Source organism: Bactrocera oleae, chromosome 3 (genome assembly GCF_042242935.1).
Source record: "Bactrocera oleae isolate idBacOlea1 chromosome 3, idBacOlea1, whole genome shotgun sequence".
In the NCBI taxonomy this organism is placed as follows: domain Eukaryota; kingdom Metazoa; phylum Arthropoda; class Insecta; order Diptera; family Tephritidae; genus Bactrocera; species Bactrocera oleae.
Genome location: NC_091537.1, coordinates 83262798 through 83276840, shown reverse-complemented (window position 1 = coordinate 83276840; position 14043 = coordinate 83262798). Strand labels below are relative to the sequence as shown.

Here is a 14043-nt window from a genome sequence, read left to right as displayed (position 1 = left end):
ATGATCCTCCATGCGAGTCGCCCATCTACCTCTATTGCTCGACGATAACATGAAAAAAGTTAAAGTGACAGTGATTGGAAATCGTCGTTTTGGATCGACTCAACACATATTGGTAAGTGTTTTGCGTAAGAAGCCTGTTAAAGACTCGTACCAACATAGCTGAAACTTTTGCAAAGATGAGGTCGAGTAGAGGTGGCAAAAGTGATGCTTGAGAATGTAGCTGAGGACTGAGGCTGAATGCAAGTCATCAAACACAACATTACTAGTGACGAAGTGTTGGTTTATGAATACGACGTCGAAGCTGTCCAATAAACTAACAAATAACGCTATAAAAACGAGCTGAAACCGAAACTATCGAAATTCGCTGAAAGCACTGAAGGCCATCACAGCCAGGGCTTATAACAAGTATATGGAAAACTGGATTATTGAACTTGAACTTGTTAGTTTTTTTTTTCGTCAGTCCGTAGTAAAATTTGATGAGATGATAAAATCTTCTGACTTTTTCATGCTATATGTATATTGTATTAGTATTAAACCCTCCGACAAGTTTAAGACCCCTCTTACCAACAAATATTTCACAGATTTGTAGATAAAGTATTTTTACATCAATAAATGCATTAAAGAAGCCAACTCTGTGTATATACCATAACTCGCTTTCAGAATTTCAGATGTCGCATTAGCCGAGTTTCAAACCCTTAACACCAAAATTATTAATGAAGTTTCACACCAAATTAGTTACATTACATAGTTCTTATACTAAAAGTTTTCTTTTTTTTCTTAAATAATTCTACAAGTTCTCAAAGCAAGTAGAGCAATTAAAACATTTTCAAATCTTACCTGTATGTATGTAGGTGTGCTTCTTCATATCGCTCTTCTGGTGAAAACGTTTGCCGCAATAACTGCATGGATAAGGCCGCGTATCGCTGTGTATCAGCAGATGTGTAGACAGCGTGCTGGAGCGTTTGAAACGCTTGCCGCATTGTTTGCACTCGAAAACCTTCTCCACATTGTGTACAGCTCTATAAGTGAGAGGGAGAGCAAAATTGAACAAATAAGTGAGAACGGGTTAACGGTTAGTCAAACAAAAGTCAACTATTTTATGCAAACTAAAAGTCTTTATGCGCCTTTAAGCCACAGACTTAAGAACACTTTCAAAAGCCACAATGGCGCAGGGTTGCAACGCAACGTCGTGGTGTTACATTTGGTTTTTAATTTAATTGCACACGACTAACAAATTAATTCATTTAAACAATGTAGAACTAAGCAGTGCACCAACGAGACCACTGCAGACATACGTGGGCTCATTAAATTTTCACACACACAGACACACATTGGTACGAATGTTTTCAAAAAGGCTTTTGGGACAAAGTACATACATATGTACATGTGAAACATACCTGTGTTGACTCAAACTAACTTCGTGGCCGAAAGTCTTGTTGCAGAGTTCGCAAGCGTACGGCTTCTTGCCGTGATGCGTACGCCGTGAGTGTACCTCGAGGCCGTGCGGTGTGGAGAACATCTTCTCGCACTTCATGCATGAGTAAAGGTCACTGAATTGTGGCAGGCCGGGCCATTTGGCCATGTGGTGGAAATGCAAATGCGGTGGATGTGGCAGGCCGAGATGGGAATTTGGCGGCAGACCAGACGCGTCGCCATTTTGACCCGCCTGCAGCGGCACCATCAGATTGCGCAACCGAAAGATATCCTCCTGCGAAGCGGGATGGTAGCTGTGGAGTATGAAGAAAAAACAGAGAAATTTACATATGCTTTGAACATGAGCGCGTGATTAAATATGTTGCCGCTTTTAATTAAGTTTTTGTTGTTTTGAGTTTTTTTTTTTTTTTTAGCATTTCTTTTACTGTTTAACCGTTATACAGCAAATGGAGCTACTTACGCTGAGGTTAAACCAGATTGTTGACCCTGATGCAGCGCAAAGGCGGCGAAGAGTGGAAAGGCGGGCGGCAACAGCGGACGTTGAAAGAATGGCGGCTCGTAACTGGCAGCGCCTCCACCACCGCCGCCGCCACTACTGCTTACATAACCATTGCGAAACGCCTCGAAGGGATTCATACCAGCCGGCAGGCTCACAGCTGTTGGCGACTTTTGCAGCGGTCGCACGACCGTCACGCCATGCGCTGCTGGCTCATCGCGCCGCAAAAGCGCCGACACCGAAAACATTTCAGACTTTTTCGGACTCGAACTAATTAAAAGCTCTGCGGTTGTTGGCGGCGAACTCAACGGACTGGTGCGACTGTTGTGTTGGTGGTGGTGGTGGTGCAAGGCGGGCGGTGGTGGTGAATCGACTTCGAGCTCGACGGAACTCGAACGTGAACGCGAACGCGAATGCAGCGAGCGTCGGCAATTGCTGTCGTCATCGAGATCGATTTGTGATGAGGTGCGCGAATGACTGCGTGATCTGGAAATCATGTCGTGTTCCGTGTAAGAGCGTGGTTCGCTGATGCCGCTGTCACTTAGCGGTTGTTGTAGCTTCCATTGTAGTATTTGGTTTTTGCTCAATATGCAGATAGAGTTGTTGTTGTCTTCGTCATGCTTTGCTGCTGTGTTGTTGGCGCTGCTACTCAGCAGCGCGGGCGGGTGATGACTGGACAAGTGTTCGGCTTTTACCAGACGATTGATGCTGAAGGCGAGCTCATCTGGAATTGAAGAGAAGAGCAGGGATTTAGAGTTGCTGATGAATTTAATATTTATAGGCATAAAAAAGTAAGCTGTTTTTTATTGTAATAGTGGACAGTTATGAAAAATTATGTAGGAAATAGTTTAAAATTAACTGTGGATACATGTGATCCATTGTATTACACTTGCAAAAAGTTGCTACAGAATATAATAGTTATGTTATTCTGTTAACCATACAGTTATTTAGCACTGAGTGTGAAAGAAATCGGTCTATACTCCATATCTCTATATATACATATGTATATGTAATGATTTCCGATCCTCTGGTCGAGACTTTCCACATCTACTCAATATATTAAATTTTGCTTATTTTGTTGAGTTTATATCACATATCAGTCTGATACCGTTAAATTTACAACCAAAGAGTAGCAACACTCGCTTCATGAAACATAAGGCACACAAATAAAAATAACATAAATCACCAAAAACATTATTTTCGCATTATGCACGCCAAAAGTTAGAAGCAAAAAAATTAAAACAAATAAAATCTAGACCAATGTCCGTTCACCTGTATATGCGCACACTAAACTCACTTGCAGCGAACACTCCCCTGCACTTGCGCATCTGTCAAGCGCCTCTATAATATTTACGACAAATCAATCTTTATGCCTCTGCATGAGTATGGCTGTGGGTGTGTGTGTTTATAAATCTATATGTGGTTGTGTGTTTATGTATATTTTTGTGATGTCCGTGACGGCATCGAATTTCGAAACATAATTATTTTCGTATTCAATCACATAATCCACCTTACATGACCATTAATTCACCCTAATCAACCGCCGCTCATCGCATAACACACGCACACACACACACACCCATATACAAAGCGGCGTTGCAACGAATCGGCAAATCAGCATGATCATCAAACGCTCTCCCTCTCCTCACTGTCACTCTGTTAAGGCAGCATAGCAGCCACTGACTTGACGTCACAGAGCATACCTTCAGCCACCTTAAATTCAGACGCGCTATAGAAAATAGCACGTAACAACAACAAGAACAATAGCAGTAATAATAATAATAATACGCGTTTAAATGGAACATCTGTTCGTCCACACACCCGAGGTAAATGGAGCATGACCAAACACAAAATACACAAACGCCCAGCTAAGCGACATCATCAAGGCGCTGCAACAACAACAACAATAATAACAGGGTGTTACAACAACAACACTGGAGAGATGATACAACAACAACAGTAATAGTAAGGCGCCACAACAACAAAAATTACAATGTGCTACAACAACAACAATGCGCTACAACAACAACATCATACAAATGAAGCCTGCAAGCGATTTGCATTCATGGTGACATTGATATATAAACAGCTAACAAATTACAACAACAACCACATTGATGAGGAGCATAATAATAATAGCGTTCTTCAATGTCATTGTGTTGGTGAAGTGCGAAGCAAAAAGCAAAAGGGGTATTGAAAATCTGCCAGCATAAAAGGACAATCACGAGCGAGTTGGCGCTAACACGCCACAGAGTCAACGGCAGCGAGAGGGAAGAGTGTGCTGCAAAAATATAGAAGGGGGAGGCAGGCATTTTGTCTGCGTGACGAAATGACGCGTCGCGCTAAATTTGTAATTTCACAAAAAAACAGAATGAAACGCATTCGTAACGCTTTGGAAAACCAAATAGAAAGCAATTGCTTGCGGCGACACACACACGCACACACGTAGTGTGTGTGATGAAAAGGGTGCAGTGTTGAATGTGGAAAATTGATGTTAACTTTAGACACAGACATCGAGCGAACTAATTGTTGCACAATAGAAAATTGATAAATTATATGAAAGCAAAGGTGATGATGTCTATAAGGCTCACGAGATTACGTAGAGGGAGGGATGGATAATCGGTTTATGATGGCTAAGATGTATATGTAGATCTTTGATATTGAAAGCTCATGTGCATTTTGAAAGTTTTTCAACAAAACTAACCGTTTTTCTTGGTTGTCTAAATAATACACTAGCGTCACAGCTAAGTATTGACTGTCAGTCGAAGTCGCCGTCAGGCGCTTTAAACTTGTTGACGTTCTAAAATATTTTCAGTTGCCTTACCACTTTCTCTAAAGGTACAACTGTTGAGAAGCAAAAGAAGTAAAGAATCGGTGGCTTTGAGTACTGAGCAAGCTAAGTAAGAAGCGGTGAATGTAACTTCCAAATACAAGATTAATTGAATTACAGAGGACATAGCGTCTTTCCATATCATCTAATCATATCATCAATAAATATTATTTTCAATCAATAAATATTATTCTAACAAGTGTATAGAAAAATGGACTAAGGGTTGGCTCAAGAGCCAATATAAAAGGTAATAATAAAGATTTACATTAAAATACGTGAAAATATTGTCTTTGTCTCTTTGGTAGTCCGGGTCAAATTTGATCAGATATTATATTAGCGAAGCTATCAAATTATTAAAAACGTCTAAAAACAACTTCTAGAGATCTCCTTAAAGTTTGCGAATAATAATGAATATTCTTGATACCGTTAACATTCCGCAAAATTATGCCGAGAATTTATCAATAACTATTTAAAGCTCTCGACGCCTTTAGATAGCTAAGTCTCTTATATGAATATTACAGTAATCTATCTATCTACATTCAATTAAGTTTGCTCAACTTTCTACTTTTTTTTTACTACGTTATCGGTGTGATATTTTCTGGAATATATCTTTGTAATACCCAAAAGGATATGTGGCAGAACATACTAAGTATATATGTATATAAGTATACCATATAAATGATAATTGTGACGAGCTAAGTCGTTTTAGCCTTGTCCGACTGTCAGTAGTTTTTGATATATCGACCTGAAATTTTGTACACGTTCTTTTCCCTCCAAGCTGCTGCTTATTTGTCGGAAGCACCGATAAAGAACCCCCGTGGGATTTGGGTGCTTTACAAACTGACCAATTCAAATCAAGACCTTGTTCGGAACACTTTTTTATTTGACAAGATATTTTCACGAAATTTGGCATATATTATTGTTTTAGCTAATGCTACAATCTTTGAGCATATTATGTAGGATATAAAATATATAATTTTTTACACCTTTTGAGCAAAAAAATTTATCATTTCTAAAAAACTACTTCATTTCACAAAACTTTTAAACTTTTCTTTACCATACAATTCAACTTAAAAACACACACATACTCAAAACATTATATCATAATTTGATTTGTCTACACTGATAGCTCAAATCAAGGGGGAGTGTTAAAGATAGCATATATTTATTTTTCATATACAAAACTCAAAACATATCAGTTGACACCCTCTATGCTAGCAGCGATTCAACTTCGTGCCGAAACCATTAATTATTCGCTCATAATACGTGGATAAACCGTGTGGGTGTTTGTAACAGTATTGATGATGCTGAAGCAAAATTCCAGATTACATAAAATTAGAACTTCATATATACCTATATAAAATTATTTATATATATACATACATATATATGTATGTACATATGTATATAGACCGTTTGAAAATTGCTTAGTTCTAGTTCCTCACATCCTCTCCCTCTTTTATACTATCTTATGGGTCATCAGCTTGTAATTCGAAAGGCTGATAAACCTTTTTTCGCAAAACGTGACTCTATGCGCGGTCGTGATTCTTAGACGAAACCTAAATTTAGTCTTTTCGCATTTTATATAACACGGAAAAAAATCTTATAAGGGTTGATGTGGGGATAATCAGGTTTTTTGTGTGTGTAGGAACATATTTACGGTTATAAAAACAAGTGATAGAGGAGTCACACACCTCTTTCAAAGGTTAAAGTATGACTATTAGTGCAATATAATTTGATTTATTCAAATGCTAAAGATAATTGAATTTTTTTACGAGAAGGGTATTAATGACACAGTTTAATTGCTTGGTATATGATATGACAAGTATAGACGTTATATGTATGTATATCTCTTGATTACGAAAACAACTACAATAAGTTGGATAATTAAATACTAAGATTTTAAAATCGGAATTTTTGAGAACTGACAATCCCGAAAACTTTCGGGATCAATTATTTTTAATATTTGTGTTACTAATACATATAACTTATTTAGAAGCGATTATTGAATTAGAAATTCGAATACTAAAACTTGAGAATTGGAATTTCGGGATTTGAAATTGGCAATCACCAAAATTTTCGACACCAACGATTTGTAATATTTTTGTAACTATTATTTATTAAGAAGCAAATATTTAATAAGAAAATCAAACAAAGTCAAATACTAAAACTAGAAAATCGAATTTTCGGGATCAGAAATTGGCAGTACCGAAATGTTTAAGCGCTAACGATTTTTAATATATTTATAACTCATGTTATTGATTAAGAAGCAATTATTTAATAAAACGATCTGACAAATTCAAATACTAAAAATTGAAAATCGGATTTTAGGGATCTGAATCTTCGTACTAATGATTTATAATATTTTTATAACTAATATTATAGGTATATATAATATTAAGAAGCAATTACTTAATAAGAAGGTCTAACAATGTCAAATACAAGTACTACGATTTGAAATAAGATTTTCGGCATCCAAAATTAATAATCACGAAAATTTCCCGGCACAAACATTTTTAATATATATAGATATTTATTGAGGAAGCCTGACAATGTCAAACAAAGCCAAAAATATAAAAGTAAAGCCATAAATATATAAAACATATACATACATATATTGCTGGAAACAATAGGCCAACCATCATATATTTGGCATGGAGCTAAATATTTTAGAAAAAAAATTACATAATAAAAACAAAAAGGATTGGTAGTGTATTCACAGAAACCCGTCCACTCGGTTCCGAACCGTCGGGAAAGTAAACAGGTAAACAACAACAACAACATTAGAATTTAGCTGTTATGATTACGAAAGCAACTGCTATAAGTTAGATAATATTGAAATACTAAAATTTGAAAATCAGATTTTCGGGATCTGAAACTGACAATTACGAAATTGTTAAGAAGCAATTATTCAATAAGAATTCAAACAAAGTCAAATACTAAAATTTGAAAGCCATATTTTCGGGATTTGAAATTAAGAATACGGAAAAATTTTGGGGCCAATGATTTTTAATAATTTTATATTTCTTATATTATTGATTGAGTAGCAATTATTGAATAAGAAGGCTTGACAATGTAGAAGTGTAAAGTATAATAAATATAATGCTGGGAAAATTTGTTAATCAATCATTTTTTCTTTATATTTTTTTGCACTAAATTTTCAAAAGGAAAGACACAAAAAGAACTGTTCGGTTGCGTTTTTACAGAAACCCGTCGACTCAATCCCGAAGTTTTGGAAATTGCGAGAAAATATACGGAAACTACAATAAGTTAGATCATATTAAAATACTAAATTTTGAAAGACGGATTTTCGGAATTTAAAAAGTCACAAAAATTTTCGGGATTTTAATTTATGTTCGGCTCTGCTTTTGAAATATCGATCACAACAATTGCTTTACTCCCCAAAAACCTTCTCATTTTTCAGAAACGACGATATCGGACCACTATAGCATATAGCTGCCATACAAACATATCGATCAAAATCGAGATAAGGATATTTTTTACACCCTTCTATTCACATGTCAAGTGTGTCATAGCTTCACTGCAAACATAGTTAACGTTATTGCTTTGTTGTTTTTTCTTTTTGTGGAGAAATATTTTTATAAAAATAAAGTATATTTTTATAAAAATGTTTGATTGACCTTGGAAAATTTTCATGATTATACTTGTGATTACTTTTTTTTTGTTCTTTTATCAGAAGATTTTAAAACTTTTCTAAAGTGTCTTAATTTTCAACGCTTAACAAACCATTTACAGCAATAACAATCAGCTTAAAAGCAGTTATTTTTCAGCTAAGCCAAGATAACTTGAATTTCCGCAATTGAAATACAAAGACATACACACACTTATACATAAATACACTTTCGCGCAAAATTCAAAACATATTTATATTATATATTACTTAGACTTAGTTCATGTTTTTGCCATAATAAATGCCAAACAACCTGCCGCACACACGTACACCCCCTACCGCGCACTTGCCACACTGCCTGCTCGAGATCAAGTGCAGACATCCTCATGCATGCGCCTTACAAGTGTACCACCAGCAACAACAGCATCAGCATTAGCAGATCTCACCACCGGAAGGTTGTGCGGCGAACAGATGTCGACAGTCAATGCCATCGTCGTCCCCGTCATCATTGTCAGCTGGGAGTGAGCGATATATGGAGGGCGTTTGGTCGGACAGGTCGAGCCAGACTATGTCTAATGCGTACAAATTTATGACTTGGTCCCGCGGGGCGCGTGCCGCACAATACTCACGAACACACACACACATTCCTTGTTGTATATATGCTCTAATACATTCATAAGTTGGCAAAAGGGGCGGTTTATTGTTGTTGCCGTTGCTTGATGATAATGATGACGGGAGTTTGCTTCGGCAGCTCATTCGAAGCTCTTTCTATTTTTATTTACTTTTGCCTGCGAGCGTATTTGGGGTGTAAAATCGCCTAACACTGGGTCCCGAGGTTCGGGTGTGGGTTACAAAATACACAATCCTTATTATTATCCTCGTTGTGCCGTTTAACATTTGAATTTTAAGCAATTATTGTGTGCGCATGTGTGTGTGTGCTTGCTCACTTTCTTTACGCGGCGATGTGTGCGCTGTTTGGTGTTAAGCCTATAATTATTATCCGGTGGTCGTAAAAAAGGTGGAAATTAGAAAATCACACCCATTAAAGCGATTGCTGCTGTTTTTCTTCCGGTTTGCAACGCCTGTACTATCATCAGTGTAGTGGATTGTTAGTGAAATTGAATTTTTAATGAACTATTGTAGAGAAGCTGTTCACCTATTTATTAGCAGCTAACGGTTTATATTTTTTTACTTCGATGTGAAGAAAAGCTGGGTGCTGGGAACTGGATTTGGATAAAGCTTTCTTGTATATTGCCCTTAAACCATAACTTTAAAAATATCTGCCCAGCCGTTTAATCCTATAAACTACTATTTAGAGACTTTCATTATTCTTCTTTCTTAGAAAGTTTAATAACTGCTCTAAATCGGCATCATGTGGCAAGCTTTTCGGGCGCTGTTTCGAAAAATGAAAACTAATATAATTTTACGAACTGATCAAATTTGACACGGACTGACAAAAAATCAAAGACCAATCTGGGTCAATTTTGATCAGCTGGTAGACATAATATTTTCAAAAAAAGTTTTTTAAAAATACATTTTTTTTTAAATTATTTTGAAGTTTTAACCCTCGGTAAAAGCTTTCTACTAAGACTGTCTCTACCAAAGTTGATCAATATGACAGTCTATTTTATAATTGTTGGCATTTGGTTATGTTGAATTAGAAATTTTTCAGAGACCTTAGGCAAATATTAGAAAAAATATGTTCAATGTGTCCCGCAAACCTTACTTTCTATATAAGAAAACTAACAACGAGCAAGAAAATGTTTGATAAATGCGTTGCAAATGCTTCTCCATAACACACAAGGGTTCAAATATGATGGAAAAACTTCAGAACGTTCAAAAGAGACTTCGTTGTGCAAAATTGTCCATAAACTAGAGCTAAGACTAACATATTAAGTACGGGGCATTCGCAAGACGATCAACCAGATCAATTTCCACCAGTTAAGTATCGAGAAAAGTACATGGTTTTGAGTTTCCATCGTTGATAACAGTCTGAAACATAATGCCAGATTTAGTTTTCAGCTGAGAATTGGTTAGGAATATTTATTACCCATAAGGCACTTCACTTTGTTATACATTATAAGTTTTACAAGTTAAGTGTTAAAACAATTTAATCTCTTTAAAGAATTTGGCAGTATATAACAAATGTCTAGAAAATAATAATGCATACAAAAACAGGGTTCAAGTTCCCAATTTTTTACTCCAAATTTTTTCTGTAAAAGAGGTAAAACAAAAAACTCGATACTCTTCGGGTCAAACCTACCCAGCATCGTTATAGTCGGGTTAAGACTTTATATGAACATGTAATTAAAAAATAATTTAAAAATTTACGTAAACAAACTTTTCCAATACCCTATCAAATATAAGTAAGCATCATATATCATAACCTTCAATAAAGCTAGTATAAGACGTATTTCTAACAGTTGTGATAAAACGTTATACGATAACAACAATATATCCAAAAATAAGACTATAAAGCCAAACAGCCCAAAATATTTACTAAAAAAGTCATTGCATTATCACAAAAGGTTAAAATTAACCTTTGAACTGGAGACGTAAACGTCAGAAGCCAGCTCAACAGGAAGCGATAAACATGTTAAAATAGAAATTAAGGTGAAAAAATGATTGATAAGCAATTATAAACTAATTTCACTCCACTCAGTTTTTTTATACCCCCAACAGGGTATATAGAGTTTGCCAAGAATTTTGTAACAGACATGTACATATTACATATATATATAAGTATATAAATAAAAGATCAGCATGACGAGCTGAATCAATTTGGCCATTTGTCTGTCTGTCCATCCGTCTGTATATACGCGAATTAGAGCCTCAGTATTTGAGATATCGAGCTGAAATATTGTATACGTTCTTTCTTCTCTTAAAGGCTGCTTATTTGTCGGAACCGCCGATATCGGACCACTACAGCATATAGCTGCCAAACAAACTGAACGACCAATACCATAACAGTCGGGTCTACGTAACCGGAACTGACCCAGATTTTTTCCGGCCAAGGACTGTCAACTCGACAAAAATTCTGCCGCTACAACAACAACAACAACGATCAAGATCAAGTCCTTGTATTGAAAATTATTTTAGTTGCCGAGATATCTTCACGAAATTACGCACGCTTTATTATTTAAAAAAACAGTATAATCTTAGAAGAATTTGTTCAGATCAAATCATTGTAGCATATAGCTGCAATACAAACTGAACGATCGGTATCAAGTCCTTTTATGGAAAACTCTTTTATTTTACAAGATATCTTCACGAAATTTGGCATGCTTTATAACTCAAAACAGCGGTATAATCTCCAAAGAAATTGTGCAGATCAATTTACTATAGCATATAGTTGCCATACAAACTGAACGATCAAAATCGAAGCAAAGATCTTTTTATACCTTTTAATGCTATAAGAAATGCAGCTGTGAGTGGTATTAGAACTATGGTTCGGTGCAACCGTTTTTTTTTTTTACTATATCAAAGCTCACTAAAATTGCTAGCGTAAAATACGATAATATATTTTTCTGTGTTTTATAATAGACACACTTCATTTTGTACTTTGTATTCAAGATATTAACGCATTGTTAGAAATTATACTTTATTATTTTTCATTCATTGTATAACAACATTGTGGTTGTGCTATTCTACATATGTATGTATGTATGTCTATATTTTTTCAAATTTTATAACGATATTTCGATAAATAACACAGCAAGGAAATCGTACGTAAAAGTATGACGACTATAAAGATTTCAGTTGTGCACATTTAACCATAAAAAGTTATTTTCGCAACATTATTCGCTTTAAAAGAAATAAAATATTTCCATATTTTTTTATTGTTGTGTTTTGATATCTAAAATCACGTATTTTTTAAGCAAATAAGGGAGCTTCTACTGTAACAACTGTGCATGACTGTAACCTCGTATGTCCGTATGTATGTATGTACAATATTTACCGTTATAAATTGAGCGCTTAAAATAGCGACGCCGAATTTTTGTTATTATTGTTGTTATTGTTTTTTAATTTTTTATATATATTTAATTTTTTTTTTTAATTAAAATTTTCCAGCCAATAACATGCTCACATTTTCACCACCACCACACCACTGTGCAGGTGTCATCTAACCGTCTAACTAACTGGCTGTTGTCCGAGTCCGACTCAATAGCTATTGACTATATTCAGCAATAAACATTTGAAATATCAACTCTTTGGCATTATTTGTTGTTTTTTTTTTTTTCTACTGTGACTTTGATGATGAAGCGTACATATGTATATTAATGCTAAACAGCAAAAAGCAAACAATTAGTTATCAATTCATTATCAATCAGTGGAAAAAAGGTGTAAAGTTTAGATAGACCCTTGATTTATGATCGTAGATAAAGAATTCGTGCCTAGGCAGTAAGATATAAATGTACATATGCACATAGTGTATGTATATATAAATTGGTATGTAGCTGTATAGATGAGTTGACGCGTTCGATGTTGTTGTCATTATACCCTAAACAGGTTTGGAATCAACTCGCTGTATATACACGAACTATAATACTCTCATTTTTTGAGATATTGATCTGAAATTTTGTACACGTTCTTTTCTCCTCGAGAAGTTGCTTTTTTGTCGGAATCATCGATGTCGAACTACTATAGTATATATCTGTCATACAAACTGATTACACGAAATCAAGTCGTTGTATGGAAAACTTACATATTTGCCAAAATATCTTCACGAAATTTGGCATAAAGTATTTTACGAGATAGCGCTACAATCTCCGAATAAATTTTTCAGATCGGATCACTGTAACTTATAGCTGTCATACAAAATGAGCGATACAAATGAAGTCATTGTTTGGAAAACTTTTTTACTTGACAAGATATCTTCATAAAATTTTGGATGGATTATGGATTCAAGACAACGCTACAATTTTCGAACACTACAATTTCCAATCGCACCACCATAGCATATAGTTGCCATACAAACTGTTCGATAAAGATCTTTTTATACAGTTCGATGTTGTAAGAAATGCATATGTGAAGGGTATTATAGCATTAATATTTTTTCTTGTTTTTATTATTATTATTTTTTGTTTTATAATTGCTTCTTCTGATGGTTGGCAACTTAGGCATACATATATTCATTATATTTGTTGTTGTTATTGTTTTTGTTGTTTCTATTGTTATTTTTGTTATTATTGTTGTATTTTTATAATCTTTACTTTTATCGCTTGTAACAACTATCGTGTTTTCCTGAACATACCTACATATGTATGTACAGACTTACACTCATACCTACCCACTACAATTTCCCAACTTCCAACGATCGGACAATCAGGAAATCAATCATATAAACTATATAAGCAGCCTATAACTCAGTTATAAGTGCATCTTCAAAGTTTGCCGCCGCCAAACGTGGCACAAACGATCGATAGCAACTAATCGCTAACTATTTGCTTATTGCCCTTTGCATTTATTGCTCATACATAGTGCATACTATGTACTGCATATGTATGTATATATTTACTATGACAATATTTGCACAAAGCGTGTTATTGCTGTCAACGTTGTAAGCCTCATGTAATTACTTGTAAGAAAATTGTTTGCTTACGCACTCATAAAGGGTCTTCGCGACAAATCAGCAATTCAACACGATGTTGT

At 35.2% G+C, this 14043-nt stretch overlaps 1 protein-coding gene across 1 annotated transcript in view; it reads right to left on the bottom strand.

Annotated features, from left to right (window-relative positions):
* Positions 1-14043, bottom strand: part of sens-2 (senseless-2) — a 53460-nt gene that overhangs the window by 17816 nt on the left and 21601 nt on the right. Inside the window, exons 2-4 of the mRNA XM_014247102.3 lie at positions 1895-2654; positions 1398-1727; positions 838-1019 (exon numbers count right to left, since the gene is read on the bottom strand). Of these exons, the coding sequence (XP_014102577.3) occupies positions 838-1019; positions 1398-1727; positions 1895-2654 (1272 nt within the window). The remainder of the gene's footprint in view (positions 1-837; positions 1020-1397; positions 1728-1894; positions 2655-14043) is intronic.